The sequence below is a fragment of the Hippopotamus amphibius genome, chromosome 4, assembly GCF_030028045.1.
Source record: "Hippopotamus amphibius kiboko isolate mHipAmp2 chromosome 4, mHipAmp2.hap2, whole genome shotgun sequence".
NCBI classification, from domain to species: Eukaryota; Metazoa; Chordata; class Mammalia; order Artiodactyla; family Hippopotamidae; genus Hippopotamus; species Hippopotamus amphibius.
The window spans coordinates 173,694,856-173,713,752 of NC_080189.1; the positions used below are offsets into that span (position 1 = coordinate 173,694,856).

An 18,897-nucleotide genomic window follows, 5' to 3' on the forward strand; every position below is an offset into this window, starting at 1 on the left:
TTGTTATAAGGCTGTAAAGAATCATCTACATAAAGTGCTTAGCCCAGTAGCTGGCCTGTAGCAAATGCTTAACAAATGACAGCTGCTATTATTATTATTTTTATTATTATTATTATTAACTATTCTTCTAAAAGCGTAAGCTGTACCTCCCCTAAAAGGAGAAGAAATGAATCTAGGACTTTTATATTCTTCCCCTACCAATCCCAGGAAAAGATTCCTGAGGAAAAGTTGAAGATTCTATCTGATTTCCTGGCCACCAATGAAAGAATATGTCACTCCCCAAGAGGAGTACTTATACCCTAACTGGGAAGGACCTCTTTATTTTTTATTTATTTTATTGACATACAGCTGATTTACAATGTTGTGTTAATTTCTACTGCAGAGCAAAGTGACTCAGTTACACATATATATACACATTCTTTTTCATATTCTTTTCCATTATGGTTTATCCCAGGAGATTGAATATAGTTCCCTGTGCTGTATAGTAGGACCTTGTTGTTTATCCATCCTATTCATAATAGTTTGCATCTGCTAATCCCAAAGGGAGGGACCTCTTTAATTAATTTTTTATTTTTTTTATTTTTTTAATTAATTAATTTATTTTATTGGCTGTGTTGGTCTTTTTTCTTTTCTTTTTTTTTTTTTGCTGTGTACAGGCTTTCTTTAGTTGCGGTGAGTGGGGGCTACTCTTCATTGTGGTGCGCGGGCTCCTCACTGCCGTGGCTTCTCTTGTTGCAGAGCACGGGCTCTAGGCGCAAGTAGTTCCAGCACATGGGCTCAATAGCTGTGGCTCACGGGCTCTAAAGTGCAGGCTCAATAGTTGTGGCACACGGGCTTAGTTGCTCCACGGCATGTGGGACCTTCCTGGAGCAGGGCTCGAACCCGTGCCCCCTGCAATGGCAGGCGGATTCTTAACCACTGCGCCACCTAGGAAGCCCGGAGGGACCTCTTTAGACATAAACATTTGGACTAATAACAAAGAATTATAAAAAGATTCAGTCTTGTCAGATGAAGACTCAGAAGGACAGCAGTGTGAGGTCTCAACTATAATTCTAGGCCGCAAGTCCCTTGATCTCCTCAATTCTGATGACCTTCACCTCTACTCTGCTTCAAAAACTGAACTTAATGGCAAGACTAGGGGCCTTGTCAACTACCCAGAACTTCTCTGCATATGAACTGTTTACTGTCAAGATCCCACTCACTGCACATAACTCGCCACTCTTACAATTCTACTGCTCACTCACCCCCAACTTCCTTTCAACATCTTTTGAGACGCCTAGGATCCTGACCACTCAACATTCTCTTGAGTCTATGAATGTCCGCCCAGTTTTACTTGTTCTCTCCCTAGCCTAGAGCCCACGGTGCCCTGCCGTTAGCTACACCGACCATTATCCTCAATTCTCTGCCTCCTTGTTCCTCTCATCACACCCAACTCACACAACCCAAACTCCGTCCAGTCATAATTCTCCGGCCAGGCTTTGGATCCCATCCCTGCCCCCTGCCTCCTAAGGCACTTGCCTCCTTCCATCATGTTCCTATACCTCACTTCTACTCGCTATTTCTTCCCAACACATATATGTTGTTAACTATCTCCCTAGATTCCCAGTTACTTCTCTAGCACCTGATTCTTCAAAAGTTGTTACCACCAGGTCCCTCTACTTGCTCATCATCAGTTCAGTCCTCAACCAAAGCAGCCTGGCCTCTGTCACCATTATCTCATCCAAACTGCATTTGTTAAGATTACTGATGCTGGACTTCCCTAGTGGCACAGTGGTTAAGAATCCATCTGCCAATGCAGGGGACACAGGTTCAAGCCCTGGTCAGGGAACATCCACATGCCATGGAGCAACTAAGCCTGTGCATCAAAACTACTGAGCCTGTGCTCTAGAGCCCTCAAGCCACAACTACTGAGCCCACGTGCCACAACTACTGAAGCCCTCGCACCTAGAGCCCGTGCTCTGCAACAAGAGAAGCCACTGTACTGAGAACACCCCACTCACCACAACTAGAGAAAACCTACACACAGTAACGAAGACCCAATGCAGCCAAAAATAAATATAAATAATAAATAAATCTTAAAAAAAAAAAGGTTATCGATGTTGTTCATCTTGCCAAATCCAAGGAATCCTGTTTCTTACCTTTTGTGACTGCCCTGTGGCATCTGAAACGGTAGCTCCTTCCTTCCTGCTCTAAACTCTCAGCTCACCTTGTAAATACCAGTGTTGCCTGGGGCTGCATCCTTGCCCTCTGCTCTTCTCACTCTATAGACCCTTCCGTTGTAACCTCATTCAAACCTAGGATGGCAACCACTCGTAGGATTCATAAGTGGATACCCCCTAGCTTAGATGTCTCTGCTGAGTGGAGACCCCATGTGCAGTTTAAAAATCTGGACTCTGAATTCAGACAAACTTGCATCCAAGTCCTGTCTCTGCACTTACCAGCTCTCTGGCCAAGAGAAAGTTACCTCACTTAAAACTCAGTCTCCTCAGCTATAGAATGGGAATAATCATGTCACTGGTATCTACCCTAGAGTTCTTTTGAGAATTAACACATGTAAATTATTTCTTTTGAAAAAACACATGTAAAAGCACACAGTTAACACTCAATAATGTTAGCTACCATTGTTGTTATTACAGAATTTTTTATCTAAAGGCTCCAAAGCAAATCAAACTTCACATAATAAAAAAATTAACTTGGGACTTCTGTGGCAGTCCAGTGGTTAAGACTCTGCACCCCCACTGCAGGGGCACGGGTTTGATCCCTGGTCAGGGAACCAAGATCCCCTATGCCGTGATGCGCGGCCAAAAAAAACACAACAACAAAAAAGTGAACTTAATGCCCTCATGCTCCTCCTTCATTGTAGTAATAATCATAATAGCTTCTGTCTCTCAAGTTTTAATTTTTATCACTAATCTGTAAGTTAAATACTAGTGACCTCATTTCACATATAAGGAAACTGAGGCTGAAAGAAGTTACTCTGCTGGAAGTGGCAGGAAAGTGATAGTTAGGATTCAGACCCTGGTCCTTCCGACTCCAAAGTTAACGCTGCCTGGCCCTGCTCTCTGACTTCAGTGTTCGAGGCCCAAGTCAAAACCCAGGGCATTTATTTTGGACTTCTTCAGTCTCAGCCACATTTAGCGATGTGCCAGAGAACTGGTTCTCATGCAAAAAGAAAAAAGAAAAATTCCCTAATTTGCCGCATTTGCTTATTTCAAGCTACCAAGGTGACACCAGTGAACGTGAGCAAGAAGAAAGATGGGCAGAGCTGGCCTGAGGGCCTGCACGAGTGGCTCCAGCGGACTACTGGACCCCTAGGCACCAAATCCTGTTCATTCAGATCTAGGTAGCTTGACTGACAGCAGTTTGCCCAAAGAACGTAGTCAAAATCAAGTTGGTGAAAACAATAAGGTGCTAAAACCATCTGGTTGACAAGGAACACCGTTTGGTGACAGGCTGCAGACTTTTTCTCTTTTTATTCGCTAATCTCTCCGGCCTCCATCCCCCTCAACCTTCCCCCCGCCCTCCACGATCCAGCCTGACCGGACACCTTCCACTCCTCCTAGGCGCCACGGTCTCCTCGCCTGCAGTGCCCTTGGCCTGGAACGGCTGTCCCTCCAGCCTGCCGTCTTTCTCTGGCTGACTCCTGTTCTTCCTCACCTTTCGGTTTAGGCGTCAGCCACAGGGGATTACTCAGAACAGGCTAAATGTCAAACAACGGGAGCTAAGCTGGAATGGTGCAAACGTGTGACTATTGGCAGAGTGCTTAAACAAATTACACTAGTTTTCAAAACACACATGGCATGACCCTATTTCTGCAGGGAAAAATGCACACAGACACAGAAAAGGAGCTGAGAAGCTAGTCTCTAGGGGTTTAAGCAGTGATTTTCTAAATAAAGGGTGGGGGGGTTACATCCTTTTTTTTTTTTTTTTTGTCTCTAGTCTCCGTAATAAGCAGGCATTGTTTTCGTAATAAGAAAACCTATTTTTGTAAGATCCTTTTACTGTTAATGTCTTTGTATTCCAACTGCTCGCAATGATGGACCATTTTGGACAAGGATGAGTGGCTAACTATTCACTGGATAGAAAAAGAATCTGGAAAATAATGGAAAACAGGTGAGAGAGAGAGACAGCGTGTGTGTGGGAGGAGGGTTAAAAAACACTCATTTACTATGTTACAGTTCTGGAGGTCAGAAGCCTGAAATGAGTCTCACTGGGCTATAATCAGGGTGTCAGCAGGGCTAGGTTCCTTTCTGTGGTTCTACAGGAGAATCCATTCACTTGCCTGTTTCAGATTCTTGAAGCTGCCTGCATTCCTTGGCCCACTGGTCCCCTTCCTCCATCTTCAGAGCCAGCAGTGCTGGCCTGAGTCCTTCTCACACCGCCGTCTCCCTAACTCTAACTCTACTGCCTCCATCTTCCCCACTTAAGAACTCTTGCGACTATACTGGGTTCCCCTGAATCATCTAGACTAATCTTACTGTAAATTAGCTGATTAGCAACCCTGTTTCCAGCTGCAACTGTAATCCCCTGGCCAGCCTGTGCCCTTTGCCCCAGGAACACAAACTCCAAGTCCCTGAACGTGTCATGTGGTTTCAGTTCTCCATGCCTCTGCATGTGCTATGTGATCTGAAATGCCTCTAAAACACATATGTGCTCACACAGCGTGATACAATGTGATTAATATGATCACACCATAGACTATTAATAATAGTCCTATCTGCCCTGTAGACATGACTGTGCCTTCATCACCTTGGCATTCTGAGTGTGTCTGAAGCTCGGGTACCCAAAGTGCGCTTTGTACACCAGCAGCATCAGCATTACTTGGGACTGTGGCTAGATATGCAAATTTTCAGGCTCTGCCACAATATCTACTGAAGGGGAAATTCTGAGGATGGGTCCCAGGAGGAGTGTTTAAAAAGTCCTCCAGGTGATTCTCCTGCACCAAAAGTTTGAGAAGCACTGACCCAGGTACTCGTTAATGTTGGCTGAATGAACTGGTAAATGGTTAAAAACTTGTGATGTTCCTTTACATTTTTAGAAAACACACCTCCAGTCTAAGCTTTTGCTTTTGTATTTGTCAATCTGGATCTACGTGTGTGTGTGTGTGTGTGTGTGTGTGTATGTGTGTGTGTATATATATGTATATGTATATATAAAATAAATATGTATATTTATTTTACACACATATAAATGGGTGTGTGTGTATATATATGTAAAATAAATAACCAATCCTTTCAAGATGTCCAGTGAAATTTTACTTCTTTGATCATTGCAGGACATTAAACTTTCTTCTCTATAAACAGGCAGTTAAGAGAGGGCTCCATTTATTATTTGTTAGTTGTTCAGTAGCTACATTTGCATTACAGTTCTGAATTTTGGTTGGAGGAATGGAACCCCAGGAAGTTAAATTCACAGTGTCTTGCCTCGGACCACACAGCAATTTAATGGGAGGCCAGGTTCAAACTGAGCAGCCTGGGAATTTCCCCCTATGGCTGAGTGGACTGAGTCACAATGTTGCTCTACCTTCAGGTATATCACAGTAATTAACTTGGTATAGAGGCCTCGGAAGGTTACAGTAAATACTTTGTTTTGTGGTCAGGTAATTAAATGTGTAAAGGTCCCTACCCTCTATCTGATCATTACCTAAAGGACATTCCTATGGGGCCAGAAGTGATTTGTTGGTGTTGTAATATAGGCAGCATTTTTACATTTCCCTCTGTAGTTGCTGAAATCTTGGCTCACACCCAAATGCCCCACTTGGGTTTTGTTCAAGAAAGATTTCTTCCAGCTGCTTTATTTGTTCCACGATTACACGTATGAGCTTCCAGAATGTGCAAGATCACAAGTCAAATGAAAGGCTTCAGTTCCCAGTTCACATAAAGAGATAAAATTTGAAACCAAGGAAACAACAAAACATGGCTAAATGAAGGGCTAAGTAGAAACGAGACTGAAAAGTATTTTTACTAAAAGGTCAGCACGTGCCAAAACGCAAAAGGAAAATGAGACACCGTGAGGTAATCACAGTATCCTTGCGCTATATTTACAGCCACACTTGCAAAGGGACTTAGACTCCCTCTTTAGCATTTATAATTTGGGGCACAGCAAGCTGAGAGAAACAAATATACATATATATATCTCTCTGTATTTAAAACAAAAACTTGCACACCCACATTCATAGCAGTATTATTCATGATAACTGAAAGGTGTAAACAACCCAAAAGTCCATCGACAGATGAATGGATAAACAAAATGTGGTATATACATACACTGGAACACAATTCAGCCTTTTAAAGAAAGGAAATTCCTTTTAATTGTGGATGACCTTTGGGACTTCCCTGGTGGCGCAGTGGTTAAGAATCTGCCTGCCAATGCAGGGGACACGGACGGGTTCGAGCCCTGGTCCGGAAGATCCCACATGCCGCAGAGCAACTAAGCCCGTGTGCCACAACGACTGAGCCCACTTTCCTCAACTACTGAAGGCCACGTGCCTAGAGCCCGTGCTCGGCAACAAGAGAAGCCACTGCAATGAAAAGCCCGCACACCCCAACGAAAAGCAGCCCCTGCGCGTCACAACTAAAGAAAGCCCGTGCGCAGCAGTGAGTACCCAACATAGCCAAAAACTAATAAATAAATAAATAAATCTTTATAAATAAGTAAATAAATAAATAAATGTGGATGGCCCTTGAGGACATGATGTTAGGTGAAATAAGCCAGTCAAAAATGAGAAATACTGTATGATTTTACTGGCATGAAGTACCTTCTAACTCACAGAAACAGAAAGGAGAACGGTGGTTGCCGGGGACTGGGGAAAGGGGAAATGGGAGTTTCAGTTTTGCAAGACAAAAAAGTTCTAGAGATTGGTTGTACAACAATGTGAATATAGTTAATGTTATGGTACCGTACACTTAAAAATGGTAAATAAACACAAACAACCACATATACAGGACTTCTGTTTTAAGGATTGGAAGAGTATATCTAAAAATGAACTGAGGCATCCTGGAAAGTGGCCATCATCTGTGTCAAGAGCCTAAGGATCAGGATAAAGAGGCAGCCTAAATGGAAAATATAAAGTAAGGGGAGCAGGAGTAGACGGTTACTTGCGGCAGATGGAAGAATAACTGAAGAATCTGCAGATAAAGAACTACAGGTCGTAGGGCATGAGAGGACGGTGACCTTTGGCACAAACATGAAGAATTTGACCAAAGGGGAAAAAATCATCAAATGCCAAAAAAATGTTTGGAAAATTTAAGAAGCAAAAATCTGAGGTTCCACGAATCGCGAAATATTGGGCTGGCCAAAAAGTCTGTTTGGGTTTTTCCGTAAGATGTTACGGAACTCAAACGAACTTTCTGGCCAATCCAATACATACTGGAAAGTATTTAGAAGTCGATGGAGCCCCAAACATCATCTGAGCTTCAAACACATCACACACATGTATCCATGGTGATTAAGCCTCACAGTCTTGCTATTGATATACCACAAATGGGACAACCAGCGCATGTAAAGCTCAAACACAGGGAGACCTTCAGAAGATCATGCGTAAGCAGTGAAGACGCTCTTACCTGAGGCCATCTGGACCGAAAGTCAATCGCCCAATTTTAAAAAGTCCGTTGAAAAGGGGAAACATGCAAAAAATGGCTGTTGATGCTGGGGACCATCACATCCCCCTCCTGGAAGTGTCACCTGCTGAGAGCAGACAGGTGAGAACCTCCTGGGCTTCACCTCCCGCCAAAGGAAGTGGCCTTGTTCAAGGTGCTGTCCCCCCACCCCGGGGGGCAGCCCACACCCGATGGCTGGTCAGTGCAGGAGGACAGTATGGACTGCCTCTCTCGCCACGTCTCTGGAGGGCTGGCGGGCAGCAGCATCCCACGCCGTTGGCTGAAGGCTGAGTTCCGACTCCCCCTCTGTGAGTCCTGCCTCCCTCACTCTCATCCAGGCCTGGTTCCGAGAGCACTCACTCCCCAGCAAGCTTCCTGCACGCAAATCTCTGTCTCAGAGCCTCTTTCCCAGGAGCCCAATCGAAGACACATACATAACTTAAATGGTTAATTTTAAATTTTAAACATAAACATGCATTCACTCTCTGATATTCTGATCTATGCCAAAGCTTCATCTTGAGAACTGGTCCATGGGTCAGCGTGCTTTGTTCTCTTTCTTGCATAAACTACACCCAACGTGAATTTCCTATGATTTCCGATTTTGGTTTCCTTAAAGTAAGAAAACTTAAAGACCCCTCAGAAAACAACCTAGATGTGGAATTCCTCTAGCTTTTTAAATTCCTCATCCACCAATCTTTAAAAGGTATCTCACCCACGGTTAATGTGACAGATTAAAACAATTTTTTTCCATCTTAGTTCAGTTGTATTAAGTGGTACATTCATATTGTTTCCCAGCCATCACCGCCATCCATCTGCAGAACTCACTTCACCTTGCAAAACTGAAACGCTGTCCCCATTAAATAATAACTCCCCTTCCCCCTTTCCCCTCAGTCCCTGGCAACCACTATTCTACTTTCTGTTTCTATGAAAATAACTATTCCAGGTACCTTGGAATTTTTTCTTTAATTTATTGACTTACCTTTATTAAATCTTTCCAAAACTTATTTTTTTATAGAAAAAGCAGCTGTGGGACTTCTCTGGCGGTCCAGTGGTTAGGCCTCTGCGCTTCCACTGCAGGGGGCACAGGTTCAATCCCTGGTCAAGGAACTAAGATCCAGCATGCCGCATGGCCAAAAAAATAAATACTTACAAACATACATACGTACAAGTTAAAAAAAAAAGAAAAAAGAAAAAGCAGCTGTCTTTTTGTATTGTACTTATATCTTGTTTGCTTAATATTTAATTAAATCACCTAATTACAATTACAAGTTCAACTGGCATAGACAGGTTTGAGAACAAACAACATAGAACAGGTCTGGGGACAAATACAACTCAGATAGTTGGAGAAGTACATGCAGGTGCTAGAGAGATGCTTCTGATTACAAGTGTTCAACATGCTGTGGGCACCCACCAGACTGCTCTGCATAGGTACTGGAAGCTTCCTTTAAGCTGCTGAACTGGTTAAGAGAGCTTCTTCTACTGTATAAAGTAGATTATTGATAGCATTTATTGAGCACCTATTATGTGCCAGGCTCTTTGCTAAGCAAGTAACTTGCACTGTGTTGCTTAATGTTTGTAATCCATGAGGTAAATATCACCTTCATTTTCTAATATCTACAGGAAACCAAGGCACAGAGAAGTACTCAAGCTATTTATCCAAAGTTGCACCACTAAGAAGTGGCAGAGCTGAGATTTTCAAGTTGGTGTGAATCCAAAGCCTGTCCTCACTCTACCTTCCACACTGGCTCTTCAAATGAATATTAAATAAAAGGGATAACAAGAATAAAAACACAGAAGTGAGCCTTTGTTTTCTACTGGCATCATACAAAATGACAAAATATGTCACAGGTGGTTTTTTTAAGACTATAATTTAACAAACAAGGGATGCACTTAAATTCTCATAAGAAAGGCGTGTAGGTAATACAGTCGGCAATTGTTATTTGTTTACATGGGAATGATTTCAGTTAATTAAAGACAGAAGAATTAGGCAGTATTTGTAAGGAAAGAACTGAAGTCAGACAATTTAATTATGCTATCATTAGCACACAGGAAAAAAAAAAAGAAAATAAGCCAGGAAGTTTATAGAGTATAATAAAAGCTAAATATGTTACGTCTCAAGATAACTCTTTGGATCAAGAAAGAGACAGACAGATAGACACAATGCCAGAACATCTAAAATAATTCATAGAATCAGATAATAAGTGACTAATCAAAAAGGTCTCATTACAACCATCTATATCAACACCCACATGAAAAAACCAAGCTACAGCTTTATTAGAAGCTTTTTCTCAGGAAAATAAAGCATGAATTTGTGGTTGTCTTTTAAAAAGAAAAATGAATGACATTTCAAAACAGATACAAATAACACTGAAAGCTAACTGAAAAAAAAAAAGGAGAAAAAAAGGGGGGAGGTATTTAAGATTGCCACATCATGAGTAGAATCGAGCTCTGTTTAGCAGCCTCTGGGAGACCTGGCAGAGACATGGGCCCTCATTGTCCAGGACAACACGGCAGCTCCCTTCTACACCAACAAGCAAGGGGTCACTCTTTACACCACCCCTGCCCCACCCCCGTCCATCCAGGACGCTGAGATATAACGATAGCTGCAGAGACTCCCAACAGCACAGCACAGCCAAGAAAGGCTGTGTGTGCCACTAGGCTCTTTTCTATACCAACAATCCATGAATCATCAGCATACACACATCTAAGACCCAGGCTCTCTCCCAGATACCCTGACAACTCCTCTCTCTTGGGTCCATCTGACCTTGATACCCACTTCTAGACAGAACACCTTCCCTGTTTGTCCCACAGACACATCCCAAGTTGACATCATCATAAACCCCACACCTGCTCCTCCTCCTGTGTCCCCTGTCACACTGAATGGAGCCACCATTCACTCAGATTCTCAGGATGAGAGTCAGGGCCATCCTACACTCCTCCATCTTCCTCTACCGTATATCCTGTCGCCATGGTGATTTACATGTAAAACATCACCTCAATGCATGTGCTCTTCCACGACTCCCTCAGTTTAGGACCTAGGCTCTTGTAAGAAGCCTCCTTAGTAGTGATCAATTTGGTCAGGGGGTCAGATACACAATCTCCTCATTTACCGAGCTCCAACGTCATATCTAAATACCATGTTCGATTCCTTTGAATCATTCAGGGCAGAATCCCTGGAAAATACGGGAAAAGAGAAAGGAGACTTTCCTTTAGCACTTTAGGTATGAGAAATTTTCTGCACCCCACTTAAAGATGAAAGAACATCAGATAACACCAAAAATTCATTTGTAGCCCAAATACAATAGGCCAGTTTATTTCCAATATCCTTTTATTTGATCAACAAACTGTCTCCTTCTAGCAATCGCTCTTAAACCACAGTGATTCATTCTGGGTAAACAAAGAGATACCGCCTAAGGAATTGTTCCCAGGTGAAATCTGTAACGATGCTACGTGGGCCTCCCAACACAGGTGCCTCCTGGAGTCTTCCCAACAGCATCTGTGCTGATGGACAAAACACACACCTGACTTCGAATCCCAAACTCTGCCACTTACTAACTGCAGGCCTTCAATCAAGTTACACAGTCTTATAGAGAAAAAGAAGACAATGGTATTTAGTTGTATATAAGGCTTCTCAAGTTCAACAACAAAGACCAGCTAAGGGACAAGCACTGTCTTGAGCACCTGAGATTCAAGGATGAAAGTCACAGCTCTGCCCCTTGCACTTCCAGTCTAGTGGGGCAGACAGATAGAGACCACGAAGTGTGACAACACACGTGAGTGCTAGAATCAAGATGTGAGCAAGTTCCATGAAGAGGGGAGGCTGGGGAAGATGGGGAAGAATTGAAAGAGAACTTATTGAAAATGGGATAACTATGTAAACACCTGATACCTGGCTCATTTATCAAATGCCTTTCGGTTTTTGTTGGGTTTTTTTTTTTTTCTTAACCCACATTTAGGCTTACAACTGTTACTGACCTAACCTTTTTCTTGTCTTCCTGGAAGTTCATATATAAAATCACCAACAAAACATCTGATGGTCACTCTATTGTGAAGACACTCAAAGAGCCCGGACAGGAGGGCCTCATGCAAACAACAGACACTAAATTGCCTGATGTCTGAGGAAGCCCCCGGGAAATGAATCCTCTAGCCCCAGTCAAGCCTTCAGATGACCGCAGTCCTGGCCAACATCTTGAGTGTAACCTCATGAGAGGACAGGGAGAGTCACGACCATCAGCTAAGCCATTCCCAGATTCCTGACCCACAGGCATTATATGAGATCCTAAATATTAACATTTATTGCTTTAATCTGCTAAGTGTCAGGGTAATTTGTTACTCAAAAATAGATAACTAAGACACAGGTCAATCGTGTATTAGTGATAAGGTTTTTGTATTCAGGATAGCATAATTTTCTTGGTTAAAAACCAATTCCATTTCTTTTCTCTGGAACATAGAAATATGATACACATGATTGTGGGTTGTGAGACAACACAGAGTTAATGCTGGTTCTACTTCTTTCTCTGCTTCACATCGCCACCCCCCAAAAGAAAGTGTAGTTTAAAATACCAGAATTATATAATTAAAAGAGAGTGATGGGTTGTGACTTCTTAAAGACAATTTAAGGCAAGGTATATGGCAAGTACTAATGAAATAATGAAAGCAAATGACATCACTAAGCTGTAAGAATTGAGCAAATAAAGCAAAGTAGGTCTAGCCACAATTATTAGGTAACAAACCATGAGCTCTGAATTTATCAGAACTGGTGATTTGGCCATTCAATTTATTTCATTTCTTTAAAAATATAATTTATTGGGACTTCCCTGGTGGTCTGGTGGTTAAGAATCCACCTTCCATTGCAGGGGATGTGGGTTCGATCTCTGGTTGGGGAACTAAGAGCCCACATGCCGTGCTTCGGGGCCACTAACCCTGCGTGCTGCAACTACTGAGCCCTGCACAGCAGGGAAAGATCCCACATGCCACAACTAAGACCCGATGCACCCCAAAATAAATAAATAAATAAATAAGTTTAAAATACATATACAGATATAATTTATTATGGGAAGTACAAATTAGTATTTAAAGTTATTCTGTAACCCCCAAAAAAGGACATTTTATTCTCTATTATTGATCTCAAAATTTAGATTCAATTTATTCACAAATATTTACTGTATATCTAATTTCTGCCAGAAATTACCCTAGGGTTTGGGAATGAACTGAAAAAAACTATAATCTGTGACCTTCAGGAATTCACAGAGAGTAAAGCAGTGCTTCTCACATAAGCCTGGCCTATTTTTAAATATGGCTGCAAAGGCCAATTTCTAGAAACTCAAATATTGAAGGCGGAGGAGTGGGACCTGCAGATCTCCATGGTTTTAAACTCATGATTGCTTCTGATGCTTAGTGCGATGGTTCTCCACCACCAGGGTGAACAATAACACAATACAGCCCACTTACTCGATCATCAAATATTTACTGAGCACCTGATCTGTACCATAGGTGCTGGGTGCTGGGGGTGGGGGGGAAGGCTACTGTATTCCAGAAAATACGCAACATGAAGCTAGAAGGATAAGAGAGTCAGCCAAACGAAGGGGTAGATGATATTCCACTATAAGTGGAACATCTCCAAATGCAAAATCACACCATATGGTAGGCTCGATGACTAAGTTAAACGATAAAGTATATTCACAGATTCTGAGATGTTTTTATTTGAAAGAGACCTCATTGACCCTCTACAATCCCAAAAGTCACACAACAAAGAAAGGAGCTGAATCTAGGTCCTGTGACTCCAGTTCCTACGTACTTTTTTTCTTGATCAGTTCCTCTTAGGAGGGAAGGTCATCTTCAAGAAACTGAACAAGAACTAAGTATATTTCTCAATTCTAAAAAGCTTGTGTTGTTACTATAGGCACACTATATCTCAGAAGCTATCAATCTGGGGCATTTTTGAAAAGATACAATCAGCGAAGAAAAAAACAAGGTGGATGTGAAAAATGTCTTTGAAGCTATTACAGTTGCTACTGTTGGAAAATGTTTGAATTTCAACTCTAGTAGGCATAAAATAAGCATTTATAGAAAACACTGGTTTTGGATTCTGAATCAATGACCTAGAAATAAATCTCCGAGAGGGATAAGTGAAATTTTGAAAGAGTAGAATCAAAGAAAATAAAAATGTTATCTCCAAATGGTTTGTAAAAATAATGTTTTGGGGTTACAGTGTGGAAATAGGTACATTTTAGAGCTACAGGTATTAATGATACACTGGAAATCTGTGATATAACACTAGTCGGCTAAGGAGTGGATTTCCTTCAAAGCGATTTATCACTGGAAATAACTGAAGGAAGGATCTTGTCTTACAATCTCACAAATGATACAAAATCTTAGGACTTCCCTGGTGGCACAGTGGTTAAGAATCTGCCTGCCAATGCAGGGGACAGGGGTTCGAGCCCTGGTCCAGGAAGATTCAACATGCTATAGAGCAACTAAGCCCATGCACCACAAGTACTGAAGCCCAAGTGCCCTAGAGCCTGCGTGCCACAACTACTGGGCCCATGAGCCACAAATACTGAAGCCTGCATGCTCTAGGGCTCCTATTCCACAAGGAGAAGCCACCACAATGAGAAGCCCACGCACAGCAACGAAGAGTAGCCCCCTGCTCGCTACAACTAGAGAAAGTCTGCACACAGCAATGAAAGCAATGAAGACCCAACTCAGCCAAACAGCAAAACCCAAAAAAACCCCAAAACACCCCCATAATAACAACAACAAATCTTCTCCCTTTTCACGGTCTTTGCCATTTGGCATCTACTCCCACCCTGAGGTTACTCCAAGGTCAACATTTTGTCTTTCTCTGGTACAAAATCAAACTCAGACCTCTTATTTTTGGACTTTTCTGCTCACACTGTCTTCCTGAAACACTGTCTTCCCTTTGTCCCCATGAAACTGCAGGTTCCTGGCTCACCTCTGACCTCTCCTTGCCTGGCTTCCCTCCTAATCGTGGGCATCCTCTCAAGGTTTTGTCTGGTCTGCTTCTTTCTAATCCTCCCTCTATGCTAACATGGCACCATGATTCTCCCACCCACCCAGGCTCCCCAGCCCTGAGAGCTAACTCACGGTTCTCCTGCCATTGCTTCCCAATATCCAATCAGGTCTGGAGGCTATCAGATTCTTTCTGTGTAACATTCCTAAGTCTTGACCTTCCCTTCACATGTCCATCTCCTTTACTCTGGGAACAGGACCTCTTCGATTAAGCCCTAGTCAGTTACCATGGCTTCCTGTGGACCAGCTTTTCACTGGTACATCCTGCAGCCTGAGGCCAGATGAAGACCCTTCTCATGTCCCTTCCTTGTCCAAGAATCAGTACATGCTCTGCTGAATCCAACCTCAGAGCCCCTTACCTGGAATGACTTTCCCCTTTGTAAGCTAAATCTTCTACTTTCTCCAAGATCCAACATGAAATTCCTTCTTGGATGACACCTGCCCAACCTAATCCTCTTCCACAGTGAATTTTACTTTCCTTAGCAATCATATCTGGATCACTTTCTCTCACACTCGCTTTATTGCAACTAAAGGGCAGTTCTTGTAGAGAACATGGTAATGGGCGGCCAGCAAAAGGATCTCCATGTTTGCTAAACGGGATTGAATTAACTGCAACTCTGCCAAAGCTTAATTCTAATTATAAAAAGATTGAAGGAACATAGAAAGCATATCTTGCTTCAACCATAACAGTTATTACTTTAATTTCTTAAATTATAATAACAGGAATAGGTACACACTAAAAGCATTTTTTTAATTAGGAAAATCAATGGAACAAAAATCTTTATATATTCTTAGTTTTTCTCTCCCCTGACGTTTTAGGTGATCTTATCACTCCGATTACAAAAGGGTCTTTTGGCATCTGAGGAGCTAAGGATTAATGACAATGGGTAGACTTGAGTATGGGAAGGATGAATTGTGTCCAAGACACCGTGGGTCAGAGAGAGATTTTCCAAAGGGGAAATGAATTCTGACAGGAAGCTGTCTGCTGGGAAAAGAAGGAAGGCTTTGAAAAGCTAGTAATCGTGATCGAATTTTAGTTGTGTTGACTAGTCTGAAATACACAAGTGGAATCTACAATGTAGAAGTTGTTCTGAAAAGAACTTAATTATGCAGAAGAGGAAGCCAAAGATCTTTTAAAAATCCACATCGTTAAATGTGTTAATATGTCACAGATAACAGGTCTGTCTTTCAAAATAACTGATGTTCAAGAGTTCTTCGCTAGGCTCATAAATCTTATCTCCTTCATATCAAGATTAGCTCCTGACTAAGTAACACTAGCAGGAAGTTGTCTGAATAAGAGAGATTATAAAAAATAAAAATAAAAAAACATGAAAATTAAAAATCATACACATGTATTTGTACCCAATCTCCTCTGTTTTATTTCTTTCTAATCATATGTAAAATGCTGTTTTCATTCATTCCCTAGGCATTTACTGAGCACTGTCAGAAGCTCCTGGGATTCAATGATTCCTACCCAAAAGAAACTCAGAGGCCAAAGAGGGGCACTCACAGGCTTGGTGGAAAGAAATGGAGAGTAAAGGGCAGGAAATAACCAAAAGGGAAGAAATAACACTGAAATGGAAAATTTTATGTTTAATCCTAATTTATTAAAGAATAATCCAACAAGTCAATGTAAAATAAAGCCAGCAAAGAAGTCTGCCAACTTGATCATAGTCAGGTTCAGTTTTCTGAAATTCTCATGTCTGAATGTGTCAAGCCGAGACAGCAGTGACAAACAGTCTGGAACACTTTAAGATGCTGAAAAATAGTGACTGTGTAGGTTGAACAGTCTTTAGCACCAACAGATAAGAAATGGTCCCCACATTTATTTCACAAGAAATATAACTGTTGATACTCTCATTTTCTAGCTTGCTTTTGGCAATAATTTCTTCATCACTATAAAAGAAATTTAGAATTATATTATTATATCATCATAAAACAATTCTAAAAGAGCAATTGGGATTCCATAACAGAAATTCTGAAAAACACACAAATGGTTGGAAGTGACCCATATGACCAAATCCTAACAATTCTACAGGAAACTGAAATACAACAAAGAAAATCTTGGAATCAAACAATATGCTCCAATAATAATTTCAGAGAAAATGGAATAAAATGCAACTGCAACTGCAAAAGCAAAGTTACTTAGTGCCCTCCCCTTCCTTGCAGTATCCAAGCCTCTCCCATTCTCTGCAGGATCACCCCTCACCCCAGTAACTGCTCCCTCTTCTGCACTGCTTATTTCATCTTACCCGCTGTAGCGAGCTAGGCAGTGAATAACCTGCTACTATTTATTTTCCGTGTTTTCGCCTTTTTTCCCAAACAGATCATATGCTGTGTCGTTAGGACAGGAAGTATGCCTTCTATTCCTCTGTATCCCCAGCAACTAGCAAGCACCCTGCATGCGATAAATGTTTGTTGATGAGGATGCATATGCTCATTTTTATTTTAACACTTATGTGAATATTAACAAAAAATAGTTGGCTACTATTTTGAAGAAAGGACCTGGGGTTAAATTTTTCTAATGTTATGTATTTTACCTTATTTGGCAAGATTTCTGAAGAATTCAATACAGCTTTGTATTCTTTAGGCAAGTAAAAATGGTAAGAAATAAAACCATTCTCATTAAAAAAATGAAAATTCACTTACTCTGAATTTTAAAATCTCTTTAAACTTAGGTAAAATATACAGCGAACACAAGATTATCAAACCTTTCACTAACCAGTAACCCTTATTTGCCCTTCCCCTCTGCCAAACTCCTATTTATAAAGTCATTCTAATACAACGAGGAACACTGTTTAAAAAACTTAACCAAATTGTACACTCCAAGTATATGCAGTTTATTGTCTGTTAACTGTATCTCAATAAAAGTTCTAAAAACAAACAAACAAAAACTGTTAATAACAGATAGTTTTAAATAATGCCTAATTGTTCTAAACAAACAGGACCTACACCTTTTTTGAATTCCACCTACCACACCCCCACAGTTAGCCTATTTAAACTTCAGACTCCTAGGTTCAAATGTCAACAGCACAGGAGTGTCAGAGACAAAAATCATCTGAGCTCCACCAGCAGATTAGTGACTGCCTGAGTGTGGGAAGGCTGGTGTGGGGAGCACAAGTTTCATGGACTCTTAGGTGGCCCCACCATCCACTCTAAAAACAATTCCCTTGCCATCTCTTGCTGAAATCCACATCTCTGTAATATTCAGTGAGTAGATGTAAGGCTTAAAATATAAATACCCCTGTGCTGTCAGCATTGTTTGGCACTTCCCTAGAACCCCCCCGACCCTGCCCCCATTGCTGGTATCTAGTATGCCAGTGATCTGGGAGAAAAGGATCCCACCCACTCCCACGGCTCCCAGGTGAGCTTAGTGAATCAGCAGGGTGCCAGTGTCTCACCCGCAGTGACTGGTTCTTGGATTAGCAGACACTCCTGGCCCTCTAACTGGTTCAGAAGTGTCCCAGGACCTTAGAGAGAAGCTCAGAACCTCTCACTCTTTCTAGGCAGAGTGGCTCTTTCAGCTGGGGCTGGGGGTTTGTGGGCGTGAGGGCTGGAGCTGCTGCAGCCAGTGCTGCAACCACTAGGAGCATCAGGACAAGATCACAGTGGAACAGGGCGAGGGTAAGGATGAAAGAATACCAGAGATGCAGAGCCCAAGCCCCAGCTCTGATCGAATTATCCTAGAGCCATTGTCACCTCTCCAGGATTCGGGTGTGAGAGCCAACACATTTCCTTTATCACTTAAGGCAATTTGAGTTACAACCAGTCACATATTTATATCCTAGGAGAAGGCAACAGACTGATTCAAAATTGCATCAGAAGGTTCACTTAAGTCATATCAAACAGATCCTGTCTTGAAATCAGGTATTGATTTAGAGACTGATATATGAGCCCTGGGCATCTAAAGGAGGAAGAGACGTCACAGAGAGAGGGAAAATGCACTCCAGAAAAGGATGACTGGGTGTCTGAACAATTAAAAAAATGTTAACTTTTGCCCCAATTTTGCCTAAGCCTTGGTTGTTAGGGAGCCTGAGTTTTAAGAGATGAATTCTTCAATCACAGGATTTTAGAGTGCATCGGGGTGACTGGAAAGGTATTTTGGAGCAGGGGCCTTGCTGGACACCCCTTCAATTACAAATTCCACAGAGGAGGCAACAGCATGCTTGCTCTATTCTCCCTTCAGACCTGAATGGCCCCCACTGATAGGTTTCCCTTCCCTAAAACTACAGCTACACATATAGTCAGGGTCACACAGTATAACCTG

General features: G+C 41.9%; 1 protein-coding gene across 7 annotated transcripts in view; it reads right to left on the reverse strand.

Moving 5' to 3' along the window:
* EFCAB11 (EF-hand calcium binding domain 11) overlaps positions 1-18,897 on the reverse strand; it is a 289,500-nt gene that overhangs the window by 197,500 nt on the left and 73,103 nt on the right. The window contains exon 6 of one of the 7 annotated variants that reach the window (XM_057733117.1): positions 16,310-16,526. The exons of the other annotated variants lie outside the window; for them this stretch is intronic. Coding sequence (XP_057589100.1) covers positions 16,343-16,526 — 184 coding nt within the window. The 3' untranslated portion in view covers positions 16,310-16,342. Of the gene's footprint in view, positions 1-16,309; positions 16,527-18,897 lie in introns of those variants that run through there. 7 annotated transcript variants of the gene reach the window in all.